Source organism: Anomaloglossus baeobatrachus, chromosome 3 (genome assembly GCF_048569485.1).
Source record: "Anomaloglossus baeobatrachus isolate aAnoBae1 chromosome 3, aAnoBae1.hap1, whole genome shotgun sequence".
Classification (NCBI taxonomy): domain Eukaryota; kingdom Metazoa; phylum Chordata; class Amphibia; order Anura; family Aromobatidae; genus Anomaloglossus; species Anomaloglossus baeobatrachus.
The window spans coordinates 569424306-569437683 of record NC_134355.1 but is presented as its reverse complement, the minus strand read 5'-3'; the positions used below and the strand labels follow the sequence as shown (position 1 = coordinate 569437683).

Below are 13378 nucleotides of genomic sequence, written 5' to 3'. Positions count from 1 at the left end.
TATTCATACTTCGTTGATTAAATGTTGCCTATGTGCATATACTGCATAGTTGCCGATTGTTTTGTCTGTTTTTATTCTCATGTACTTACTTAACTACTCTAAACTATAAGTATAACCAATAAATAAGAAACCTTTTAGCCTAAAACTCATTTTTTTTCCTCCATTTTATAGTCCTCCAAAATAGTATATTAGCACCCACATTGACCTCCAAGCAGTATAATGGCCCCAACACATAGCCCTCCAAACAGTATAATGGCCCCCATCATAGCCCTCCAAACAGTATAATCGCCCCCACATAGCCCTCCAAATAGTATTATGGTCCCCACATAGCACTAGAAACCATATAATAGCCCCCACATAACCCTTAAAACAGTAATGGCCCTCTCACATCTCTCCATATAGTATAATGGCCCCTACAGAACTCTAGTTACGCCGCTGTTTTTAAAATGTAGCTTAATTGGGGTAATTGCAATTAGTTATGTCATACAAATAAAATGACAAAAGAATGAAAGGTCAGAAGAATGTGTTTTATTCCAAATTCATTGTAAAAACAATCTTATTATAAATAAAGTGGCTAGAAAAATCAAAATGAGTGTTACATTATTCCTTTTTTAAATCCTCCCCCCTATATACTGTAAACACAAAGAGAATCCTTTACCAGTTTAAGCATATTAAATGACTACATTATGGAATAGTTGCTGCGGAACTGAATAAAATGTATTATTGTTATTTCTCATCTCTGTTGCAGCGATATTAGCTTGTACAATTTCAATTCTAGTTTCCCTTTCAACAAATGGGATGTTATCAGATATTCGTCTCTGAGGCATGTACTTTTTTCCCTTCATAACGTTGACCAATCTTAAGTAGAAAGCATCATCCATGGAAAAAAAAAAGAACACATCCCCAGAGTGTTATGGTGCGGTCTATGAGACTGTCCAGTGTGAGGCCAAATACACATCTTATCAAGGGTAAGACCCCGACAAACAAGGAGTACACCGGTGACACTTTAACAACAGTAAGTCCTAGCGCTGTTGAGAGGGAAGATGGACAACTCCTTTATTTACCTACCACTGTACCCCGCACTCCTAGCCAGTCCCTATACAGGTTCCTCACCTGTCGCCGAGCAGGAACCTTAAACCCTGAGTGACCATTCAATAGTCCTAGCTAGTGAGTGGGTAGGTAAGGATCACTAGTTCTACTGCTGCACTGAAATAACACACTAGGGAAGGAAGACAGACAGGGGTAAAACAACAACGAACTGCTGCAGTTAGACCCAAGACTGCAGCCACCAAAGCAACTTCAAGAGATGGCTCCACCAGCTCCTTGCACCTCCAGGCCAAGCATCCAAATTAATGATTAGAATTGGCACCCCCTGCCAGTAGCAGAGGGTATATAAAGGGACTGGGAGTGGTCCAAACTGGAAATACCTGAGATCATAATGAGACTGCTTGCTGGCAGGGATTACTGACATTAGCCCCCTAAAGGAAAGGGGATACATTTAAATAGCAGAGCCTTCATAAAGAAAAGGGAGACTCAGAACCAGAACCTGTCACTAACTCTAAGGCTCTGTGCGCACTGGGAAATGGAATTTTCTTGAGAAAATTCCGCATCCTCTCAAAGATTACCGCACCCACGGTAAAAAACCGTGGGAAACCGCACCCGAAAACCGCATGCGGTTTGCCGCGGTTTGCCGCGGCTTTACCGCGGTATTGTTCGCGGTATTGCCGCGGTTTTGCCGCGTGCGGGTTGGGATGTGCTTTATTGCATTCAATGCAATAAAGCACATTGAAGAAAAAAAAAAAAAAAATACATTTAATTCTGATAGTAGATAGACAGAAGAATAGATAGAGGGATAGATAGATAGACAGACAGAGGGATAGATAGATAGATGACAGATCGCTACATTTCCCACGGTCGGCAGTGAGTTCACATTACCGGCCGTGGGAAATGACCGATAATTACCTCTGCTGTCTGCTGCATTCAGCCTGTCTGTGACAGTCGCGGCTGGATGGAAGCAGTGCAGGACGCCGGAGCTGTGGATGTCGGAGCGGTGGATTACGCCGGAGCTTTGGTGCGGGAGGGGTTAATAAAATGGTGAACGAGGCTTGTTGGTTTTATTTAAAATAAAGGATTTTTCTGTGTGTGTGTGTTTTTTTCACTTTACTTACGGGTTGATCATGTCAGCTGTCACATAGACGCTGCCATGATCAAGCCTGGGGTTAATGGCGGTGGTCCCCCATCACCATTAACCCCTTGTATTACCTTGTCACCACTGCTACACGGTGGCAAGAAGAGCCGAGGACACGCCGGCAGTGCCACATAATGGATGCGACAGTGCCGGGGCAGCTGCGGCTGATATTCTCGGCTGCCGGAGGGGGAGTGAGGCGGGGGACATTACCCTGCCCCTCTCCCTCCCCAGCCTGAGGATACCGGGCCGCCGCTGTGTGCTTACCTCGGCTGGAAGGTAAATATACAGCGGAGCCCACGTTCTTTTTTTCCTATATTTCCGTTTTCTTTCTATGTGTGTTCTATGTGTCTGTGTCTATGTGATCTATGTCTGTGATGTGTTCTGTGTCTGATGTGTGTGTGTGTTTACTCTGCACGACTTCCTGTTCCTGTAATGACATCACTTCCCTGCAAAACCGCAAGCAAGTGATGCACATTACCGGAGGTAAACCGCAAAATACCGCAGGGAATAACGCAGGAAAACGCAGTGAACCGCACAGAATTTGCTGCCTGCGTTATTCCCTGCGGGATTTCATGATTAGCATTGAGTCAATGGAGTGAAATCCCGCAGCGATGTGCGGAAAAGAAGTGACATGCACTTGTTTTTGCTGCGGGATTCCCGCAGCAAAACATGCAGCTGTCAAATTCCGCCCAGTGCGCACAGGATTTTTTTTCTCCATAGGATTTGCTGGTGATTCACTGCAGAGATGTTATGAACATTTTCTGCAGCGAAACATGCAGCAAATCCGCGGCAAAATCCGCGAAAAATCCGGTAAGTGCGCACATAGCCTTATAACAGAGAGACAATCATGACACTGAGGATATAGTCCATGGCTTTCTCTGTGCGAGATATGTAATTGCAAATGTGTTATTCCAAGGCCCACGTGTTTCCATACTATGTTTGTCAAATGTTTGTGCATTGCTCCAATGCCACTAAAAAAAATGAAAATACTTGGCAAGTGGTCTTAATTTAAACTACTCAACCATTTTTTTGTATACAGGTCTATGGGTCTGTTAAGCTACAAAAAAATAATGTGTCTAGTGCAAATAGTCATTCTGCAGTCTATCACTCCGTCCTTTCCCATTGCCCCAACTTGCCTCGTCTATAGGATTAAAACAAAAGATATAAGATCAAACTATGCACAGGACTTGTTTGTAATTTGCAACAATGGAGGCACAAAGGTAACAGAGGTGAGTGAATGGATCCATAACAAATCTAATTCATTACAAATTTCGACTAGGTTCACAAAGCTAATAATCTTGGAATAGTCTCAAAGCCAATTAACAATAGTACATTACATATCCCTATAAAACATATCATTTATTAATTCAATTAAAATCGCCCCGGTAGACAGATAAGTACCAAAAATAAGGGGGATACAATGTGATGTGAGGTAGCCGTAAACCTTCTGAGTCTGGGGCAGTAGGATAAGTGCCAATTAATATTGGATTAACATCTCCCTATTAATTCCCTGTTATAGCCCCTGCCTACCAACGGAGGGTATGACACCCTAACTTATCTGGGCGCCCCCGTTCCACGTCGGCTCACCCTCACTCACAACTATATCACCCTACCAACATAGAAAAACACCAAATACACACAATAATGATAAATATTAATTATTCTGGAGTGGGGTTATTGTGTCACTTATATAGAGACTATTTGCTAATGTTCATGCATAACAATAAAAGATTGTCACCTTAAAAGATAAAGCTCAGGTCCCAGTCCTCTGTTAACGTGACCAAATTATAATGCCTTTTCACGGCCCTTGATTGCTGTATACTTTACACAGGAACAAAAAACCAAAGGTAAACATATATATATATATATATATATATATATATATATATATATATATTACAATGCCGTGGCAAAAAAGTGACTTGGTCCATACTGGTAGTGATAGACAGCACATAAGCTCAAAATGCTCCCCCTTAACTCCAGAAAAATGTAATATACATCATAAAGTCAGATAAGCATATTAGTACCAGAATGACACCTGAATGACACCTGAATCTTCCTCTTGTCTTATTGTCCCCCGGGCCTCCTGATGATCCGAAAAGGGGCGGAGAAATGCGTTGAGGCCGTGCTTATTGCACTCATCTCAAGGGAAGTGATTCTTCTTTATGGTCTATTATGACTCATATGCTTATCTGGCTTTATGATGCATATTACATTTCTCTGGACTTAAAGGAGAATATTTTGAGCTGATGTGCTGTCTGTCACTACCAGTACGGACCCAGTCACTTTATTGCCAGGGCATTGTATATATATATATATATATATATATATATATATATATACATATATATATATATATATATATATATATATGTATTTACCTTTGGTTTTTTGTCCTTGTTTAAAGTATACAGCAATCAGGGGCTGTGAATAGGCATTATAATTTGGTCACGTTAACAGAGGACTGGGACCTGAGTTATATCTTTTAAGGTGACAATCTTTTATTGTTATGCATGAACATTAACAAATAGTCTCTGTATAAGAGACACAATAATCCCACTCCAGAATAATTAATATTTGTCATTATTGTGTGTATTTGGTGTTTTTCTATGTTGTTAGAGTGATATAGGAGTGAGTGAGGGTGATCCGACGTGGAACGGGGGCGCCCAGATAAGTTAGGGTGTCATACCCTCCGTTGGTAGGCAGGGGCTACAACAGGGAATTAATAGGGAAATGTTAATCCAATATTAATTGGCACTTACCCTACTACCCCAGCCTCAGAAGGTTTACGGCTACCTCACATCACATTGTATCCCCCTTATTTTTGGTACTTATCTGTCTACCGGGGCGATTTTAATTGAATCATTACAAATTCCCAAGTTTCTGTGGAATCTCAAAGTTTTGGTATTTGATGTTCACAAATGCAACAAAATTGCACCCACCTGCCGTAGGCCATCATCTGAACTGGATCTTTGCATGAGTTTTGGCTTCTTCTGGCTGTGTTGACCATTGATTGGTCTCCGGTGGTAAAGTGGGGGAGGGATGTGACACACGTCATTCACATTAATGATGTTCTTCGCCCCTACGTGACTACATGAGGTCAATCCTTGCAATTAGTAGCCGAAGAACCAAAAGTTCATGGAAGCTGTGGCAGCAGAAGATGCATAAGGACCGTAGGGGACCTAGAACAGGTGAACATAATGGGGCTGATTCATTAAGATTTGAGTTGCGTACACCAGTTGTAAGGAATCGGCTTGCTGTAGTATGATGCACCCAATTAATTAAGAGGAACATATTTTAATGATTTAGGAGTATTTGATAACTGGTATGTACTAGAACCAGAGATATATTTGAGTACGGGACTGGCGTACACTTCTGGAGTAAGTTATGCCTCTAAAATGGCGTTACTTTACTTGAATTTTCTGTGTGGCGTAGCCGTGACCCCTCCTGCAGATGTAACACCTATAGCTGGCCGGGACTGGCATAAAAATGACAAAAGTTGCAATAAGGTGTGTAAAAAATATTGCAACTTATTTGGGTATTTTAAGGCATAAACTTAGCATAAACACCTTAATGAATAGGTCCCAATGTGTTTAGCTTTTTTTTAACCCCTAAACTCCACCCTGTTTATTATGCTTTGTGATCTGGAGAAAACTCAAAGACGTCTTTTCACCACAATCATGGCACTTTCCAATTCAGAGTACATTTTAACAGGTTCATTCAACTTTAATAATAATGCTGTATTAACAAAACTGTAAAATTGTAATTATTTGCAAAGGTGCTTTATTTTTATTATAGATGCATTAAATTAAATTGTTAGCAAATATGCAAATATACTATAACAACTGTCCTCATGGTGGTATCAACAGATGTGTAAACAAGTTGAGATGGATCCAAATGTCTGTAATCGATGGTTGCTTTGATAGGACCAAGACAAAAAAAAGATTCCTTCTTTACACCATTGAGTAGTAGATGACACAAAAACTATTCTGCAAAAGTGACTCTTACATCCTGATCATCGGATCTCAGTTTCCATATAGAGGGAATACAATGGGTCAAAAAGCCAAATGACATCACTGATTATAAAGTTTTATCTTTAAAGGTAACCTTGTAGGAAAACATATATAAAAATAAATATTTACATGTCTTTTAGGTAACTTACAATTTATTTTGCCATGAAAATATATAATTTACAGATATATTTATAATTGGCTACCAATCCAGTACAGAGGAGTAAGCTGTCTCATAGTCTAAGACGTTTTTAGACTACAGGATATGGCAAGTCTTGAATACTTGGGTTTAGAGTATATTCCATGTATTTATCCATTGAATTATACTAATCTTTACATCATGATAAGCTCAGGTTATCGTATTGTCACCTTGTGTCACACTCGAATACGTTTTCTTAACTAATTTACTTTGAAATTCTTTTCCCATAAAATAGTAGGTGATGGCATCAAGACAGCAGTTAATGTTAGCTATGCAGAGAGCCACTTGCACAAAGATATTTATGTGTTTCTTAGCCATGCAGCTTGAAATGACATGTTTTCTGACCAAAAACTGCAGGAAAATACCAATATGGCTCAGAAAAAAAGAAAGCAGAAACACAACCAAATTAGAGGTAATGATGCGTATGACGTTGGTCTTCGATCTCTCACACTGTACTGATGAGGATGGCACTGGAACCATCAGAGCCCGAATGCTCTGGATAGAACAGTACAACATGACCGTCATAGGGATCAGAAATCCAAAAATCTCTAGAGGTACAATTATTTGGGTACTCCAGATGTTGTCTGACATATTATGGAAACAGCTTCCATTCCTGAAGTCATTGGAGAAATCAAAAGTGCAGAGAGCTACCGTCCATACAAAAACCCAAACAAAAATGCAAATGAATGAAGTTTTCTTGGGTGATCGTAACACTTTGGACAGGAAGGGGTGTTTAATGGCAATATATCTGTCCACACTGATGAACATGATTGTGTAGATGCTCCCATAGATATTAGTGAAGTAGAGGGACTCTAACAAGCTGCATAGTCGTCCATCTGTAGTGGTCCTATAAATCGTAAAGTAGAGTCGGAACGGTAAAGACAGAACAAGACAAAAATCTAACACTGCCAAATTCAGAAGGTATATTGAAGCTTCTGTATGTTTTTTTATAGATGAACAGAAAATCCACAGGGCTGAAACATTGAGGATGAATCCTATGATGATTGTAGGAATGCAGATGAATAGTTGAACGGTGTTTATTATTGATGTCACATTTACAGGTGAGTATTTGTTCAGGCACCCGTTCATTTCTCTGTTAAGAAAACAGAAATTTCATGAAGTCAACATGTGAAGTTTAAGAATCCATCATATCCAGTAAACTCTGGATTTTTTTTGTGATACTTACAACAGACCATTATTTTTCAAATTTCTACTTTTTATTAACTTTGCTTTTCTTATATTTATCTTTATAAATTGTTTGCCGTTCCTTTTGTATGGATGTAGAAAGAAACCAAGAAGTACATGCTTGTGTGTGGACATATATAGACACATGTATAGGAAAACTCCAGAAAATCTCAATCAATATCAGCCAGTGATAGCAACAATGCAACATCAGAGGTGGATCTAGGGTTTCCAGTACCCGGTGCAAAAATTCAGTATAGCGTCCCCCCAATCACGTGGTTTGATAGTCATCATGTGAACATTCATATTCAATTTGCTAACTTATAGTCACATGTCGACTATCTGCTCTTCCTAATTCTCTAAAAGTTCAGTGAAAAACTACAGCCCCTGCTTCATTGAGAGAAGCAGGAAGAGAAGCTAGTTATGAAAATTGCATATTAGTGGTCATGTGATGTGTGATGACTGCTGGAACCAGAAAGCAGAGCTGAATGCTGACAGTGAGAATATTACAGGTTGTTAGGGTTGGGCATGCTATAGTCCTTAATGTTTTAATTAACAGAGTTATCCAGGTTTGTGCTGAAAGTCTGCAGTCACTCTAGATGAGTGCAGACTTCTAATTTCTCACAGTGAGCACACTGCAGACTTTCAAGATACTTCCATGCCATTGTCAAGAGTGGATAGTCATGTGGGAGCAAGTATCATGCACTGTCCGGATCCACACTAGCGGATTACAGCAACGGCGTCAGACCCTGCCCAACAGGTAACTTGGTTTCTCTTTAATGTTCAGCTGAGTTGTGTCCATTGCTCCTAGCTGTGTAGGAGTTAATCCTTCTCTGAACAGTGTGCAACTCTTCTGAGAGTCAAGTTGCTGATTACCATCTATAGCTGGTCTCTCACTATTTAAGGATGGGGAGTTTGTTAGGAGAGCATCTGGTCTTGCTCTTGTGAATATCTGGGGCCCTTTTTTTGGTGATCCTCTCTGGTGACCTGCAATCTGTTGCTCGTGTGGTGTGGAAGTGTTCCTTGGTGTGCGTTACTTCCTCCTTATATTTTATTCCCCTGTGCCTTTCTTATCTTCCCTTTCTGGTTGTTTACAGAGTGAACAGGTTTCAGTTCTTCCCCCATGTCAGTGTCTTTTTGGGAGGGGGGTTATCTCTGTTTGTCCTGCCTACCCTGGGGGTAGGGGGTTGCAGGTGGTTAGGTCAGGGCATGCAGGGCATGAATAGGAGACAGGGACATGCTGGGAACTCAGACCTTACTACCCTTAAGTGTATATCTGGGTTGAGATTCAGCGCAGGGATCCCAGTCTTAGGGCCAGTTCAAGTCTCCCAGCTAGTCTAGCCCACCCGTGACAGCAAGCTTTTGAATTGCTTACTTCCACCCACATTCCTATTAGGTGTGTCCGGCCTCACTCAATTCACTTGTATTGAGCGATGTCACTCATGTCTAGTTGGCACGTGACGACACGTATGCAAATCCCATACTTGCAGTTTCATGACCTCCTGCTCTCACTGTTGGCACCAGAGAATCCTGATAAATTACAGTGTGCACACTGTGAGAATTCAGAAATCATCTGTCATACAGAGTAACTACAGACTTTCATCACAAACATGGACATACCCTTAATGCTCCTAGCATACATAAAAGCATCATCCCCCTTAACTTGTCAGATGGCACAACATTTTATTAATATGGCCATGTATCATGTAATCTTACAAGTTATGGATTGTTACAGGTGTACAGGATCAGAACCTAAACTAGCACAAGACTATATCACCAGAAACACAAGCAGTACAGAAATGCATTACTAAAACCCTCATCAATGCAGCAATACATTACCAGAACCACAAGCAGTACAGAAATACATCACCAGAGCTACCAAAAGCACAGGAATACATCACTAGATCCAGATCAGTATAGAAATACTTCATCAAAACGATCAAGATTACATGAATGAATCACCAAATCCACCATCAGTACATGAATACATCACCAGAACCATCATCAGTACATGAAAAATTAACCACTACTACCATTAGTACATGAATAAATCACCATAACAATTATTGGTACATGAATTATTCCCCAGGAACATCATTAATGCATGAATTGAGCACCAAAACCACCACCAATGCATGTTGTATTAATTGTAATGTTAGGTCCGTCCCATATACATTTGTATTGCATGAACCTACAATTTACCATATAATAAGGAAATACGGGGAGTTATCATTTTTCCTTAGCATGCGGACCATACATCGATCACAGTAATGAGGATATGCAGTCAGTATCACAAATAAACAGTTACATCCAGACTCCTTATAAGTGACATCTCTGATTGGAGCTGTTCTTTTTTTATTTCTTCATCTTATCCAGATGCCATGATGACTTTTCACAGCCACAGATCATCTCTGCACATTTCCATCTTCTCCAGTCTTCAGACCTAAAACATAACTTTTAATAAAGTATTCATTAATAAGTGATGACTCACTGCATAAAAACGTGAAATAAAAACTAAAATGGACCAATAGGCCTCCAAGCTCAAAATGGGCCTATCTGGTACATTAGGCACATCAAACCAAAACATCCCATAGTAAACACACTGAGACAGAATTTAGACAAAGTGGTTTAAAGAACCCCACAACACCCAAAGAAGGAACCGCCCTCATATATGGTGTATGGGTTAAACGTAATGGGACTCCATAACAGTTTAGACTAGACCTTTTAAAACACCCAGGATACCACCCTTCAGTTTTGATAATGGATCCCGCTTTAAAAAGAAAGGAATGGTCTTACCGTGACTCGGTTGGCATATCTAAACCATATAGGTAAAGAGCTCTATGAAGGTGACCATCAAGTGGACATAATAAATACCAAAGAATAGCTCAAGATCCAATGTAATAAATCACTGTAGAAATGGCATCCTCCCAACGCGTTTCATATATTAATCATCAGGGGAGTTTTCATGAAAGATGCTCTGCATTCCGTCAGTCTCAGAAACTGACCATCAACAAATAGATTGCCCCAAACGGACAAAGATGTCCAGCAGCGGCACATTCAGTTTGGCGTCCGTCTATGCTGGACATCTTTGTCCGTTTGGGGCAATCTATTTTTTGATGGTCAGTTTCTGAGACTGAAGGGATGCAGAGCATCTTTCATGAAGACTCCCCTGATGCGATTTCTACAGTGTCACATTTTTATGCAGTGAGTCATCACTTATTAATGAACACTTTATTAAAAGTTGTTTTAGGTCTTTAGTCCTTTTCTGTGAAGTAACCCTTGTTGCTATTTGATCAATAAATAATTGCCCCTCACTGTATTCCCTAAGTAAAATATAACCCCCGCACTCTCCCTCTTATGGTACATGTACTCCACACTTTGCTCTCCTTTCCATACTGGGCACCCTGTTCACACTGTTTTTTCACACTGTCCTCCCCATACTTCCCAGTCTCTTTACTGTGCCCCCTTAACACACTCCCCCCTCAGCATATGGTTTTATCCTTGCTCTGCCCTCACTCTTTCCAACTTACTACCCCTTTTCTATACAATTAATTAACTGCATACCTGTTTATATGTGCATGACACTAGAATCAATCATAAATCAACCAAGACAAAAAAGCAGTTCATGCTAAAATGTATACTTTATTAATTAAAACATTTTTTAAGTTACAAAACAGAGATCTGATGCTCCTGAGAGGGACCAAAATAATTACCCAGATGTTTACACAAAAGTGCTCAAAAAAGGGGGGAGAGAGGGATACAGGAAATTACTAGATACAAAAATTCATAGAAAGATATAAAGATATAAATAGCTCACATAAATATATCAATAAATACTTTTGTAATCAAAAGATTATCAAAACCATTATGTGAAGCTACTTAAATAATGCATTATAAACATATATTTACTGCTAAACGGCAACAACCCTGGCCAAGATAAAGCACTAATATACTAACAGTGATGCTAGTGTACCCACTATACAGACACAAAAAACATAGTATCTCAAAATCAGCTGCCAGAGGAAAGATATAAAGTGCCCCATGGTAATTTGAAAGAATATCCTGCATGCAAACATCCAAACAATCCCAAGTACAGATGAACAATGGTACAAACAAACCCAAGGTAAAAAACCTGCAATGATTACCAAGTAGGTGACCGTAAAGAGTCTGGGTCTGTGTGAACAGGTTCCTACACCCCAACGCCGTTTTTCCCTAGCTTCTTCCGGGGGTTTTCTATACAGCCTGCCACACTACCCAGTCTTTATTCTGTACCCCCTCACACTTTTTTCCCTCTATAATATTCCCCTCAATAGTCTCCTTACACATTTCCCTTATTCCTCATACTGTCTATTCACACATTCCGTCCACTCTCCATACTGTCTCCACACATATTTACCCCCTAGCTCTCAATACTGTCTCCTCATAAATCCCACCTCATCATACTGTTTCTGCACCCATTGACCCCTTTTATCATACTGTTTCCTCACATATTCCCCACGCCCTCACCTTTATATCTCCTCATACATTCCCCCCTGTTCCTCATACTGTTTCCACACCCATTCCCCCCTTGCTCCCCATACTGTTTCCTCCCACATTCTCCTCATACTGTCTTCTCAGGAACAAAAAAACTGCTGTCAGGGGACAGAGGTTTTTTAAAACTGGAAAATCCTTTTAAAACAGTTGTCTACTACTCAAACAACCGCTTCTCAATCAGTCTGTTTTCCACAAATAAAATAACACTTATACCCACCTCCAGTGTCAGTGCTGTTTCAGTGTTGCTAGCAGTGGTTCACTCGTGGCATCAACATCATTATGTCACATGATTCCTGAGGGAAAAAGAAATAAAAACCTGCAGGCCCCAGTGTGGAAAAGTTATTACTCCTTCCCCCCTTAAAACATAATTTAACTGTGGTTTATCATATCTTTGTGAAGCTGAGTACAATCTCCCTAGCCACACGCAGGCTTGATTACTGTCCCACTTTCTCATTCAAGAAATCGGACCTGCCTGAAAAGTGAAGTGAAGTAGATCAAAAGATCCTTAAAAGCTAGACATCATGCTACAATCCAAAGAAATTCAGGAACAAGTGAAAAACAAAGTAACTGAGATCTATAGATCTGGAAAAGGATATAAAGCCATTTCTAAAGCTTTGAGTGTTCAGCAAACCCCAGTGCCATTATCCACAAATAGCAAAAACATGGAACAGTGATGAACTTCCCATGAGTGGCTGGTTAACCAAAAGTACCCCAAGAGAGCAGCGACGACTCATCAAAGAGGTCACAAAAGTTGAACTTTTTGGGAGGTATATGTCACACTACATCTGGTGTAGAAGTAAAATAGTATTTCAGAAAAGAAACATCATACCAACAGTAACATATGGTGGTGGTAGTCTGATGGTCTGGGGTTGTTTTCCTGCTTCAGGACCGGAAGACTTACTTTGGTAGATGGAATGATGAATTCTGCGTTCTACCAAAATATCCTGAAGGAGAATGTCCCATCATCTGTTCACAACCTCAAGCTGAAGCATACTTGGGTTATGCAGCAGAATAGTGATCCAAAACATACCAGCAAGTCCACCTCTGAATGCCTTAAGAAAAACAAAATTAAGACTTTGGAGGGGCCCAGTCAAAGTCCTGACCTTAGTCTGATTGAGATGCTGTGGCATGAGACCTTAAAAGGTAGTTCAAGCTTGTAAACCCTTCAATGTGGCTGACTTACAACAATTCTGCATAGATGAGGGAGACAAAATTACTCAAGAGTGTTGTAAAAGACTCATTACCAGTTATCACAAACACTTGATT

The 13378-nt window shown here is 40.2% G+C and overlaps 1 protein-coding gene across 1 annotated transcript; it reads right to left on the bottom strand.

Moving 5' to 3' along the window:
* Positions 1 to 5994: 5994 nt before the first annotated feature.
* Positions 5995 to 7486, bottom strand: LOC142295567 (G-protein coupled receptor 55-like). Its single transcript, XM_075338675.1, has one exon. The coding sequence runs from the start codon at positions 7484 to 7486 to the stop codon at positions 6548 to 6550; it is 939 nt and encodes a 312-aa protein (XP_075194790.1). The 3' UTR covers positions 5995 to 6547.
* Between the last annotated feature and the right edge of the window lie 5892 nt (positions 7487 to 13378).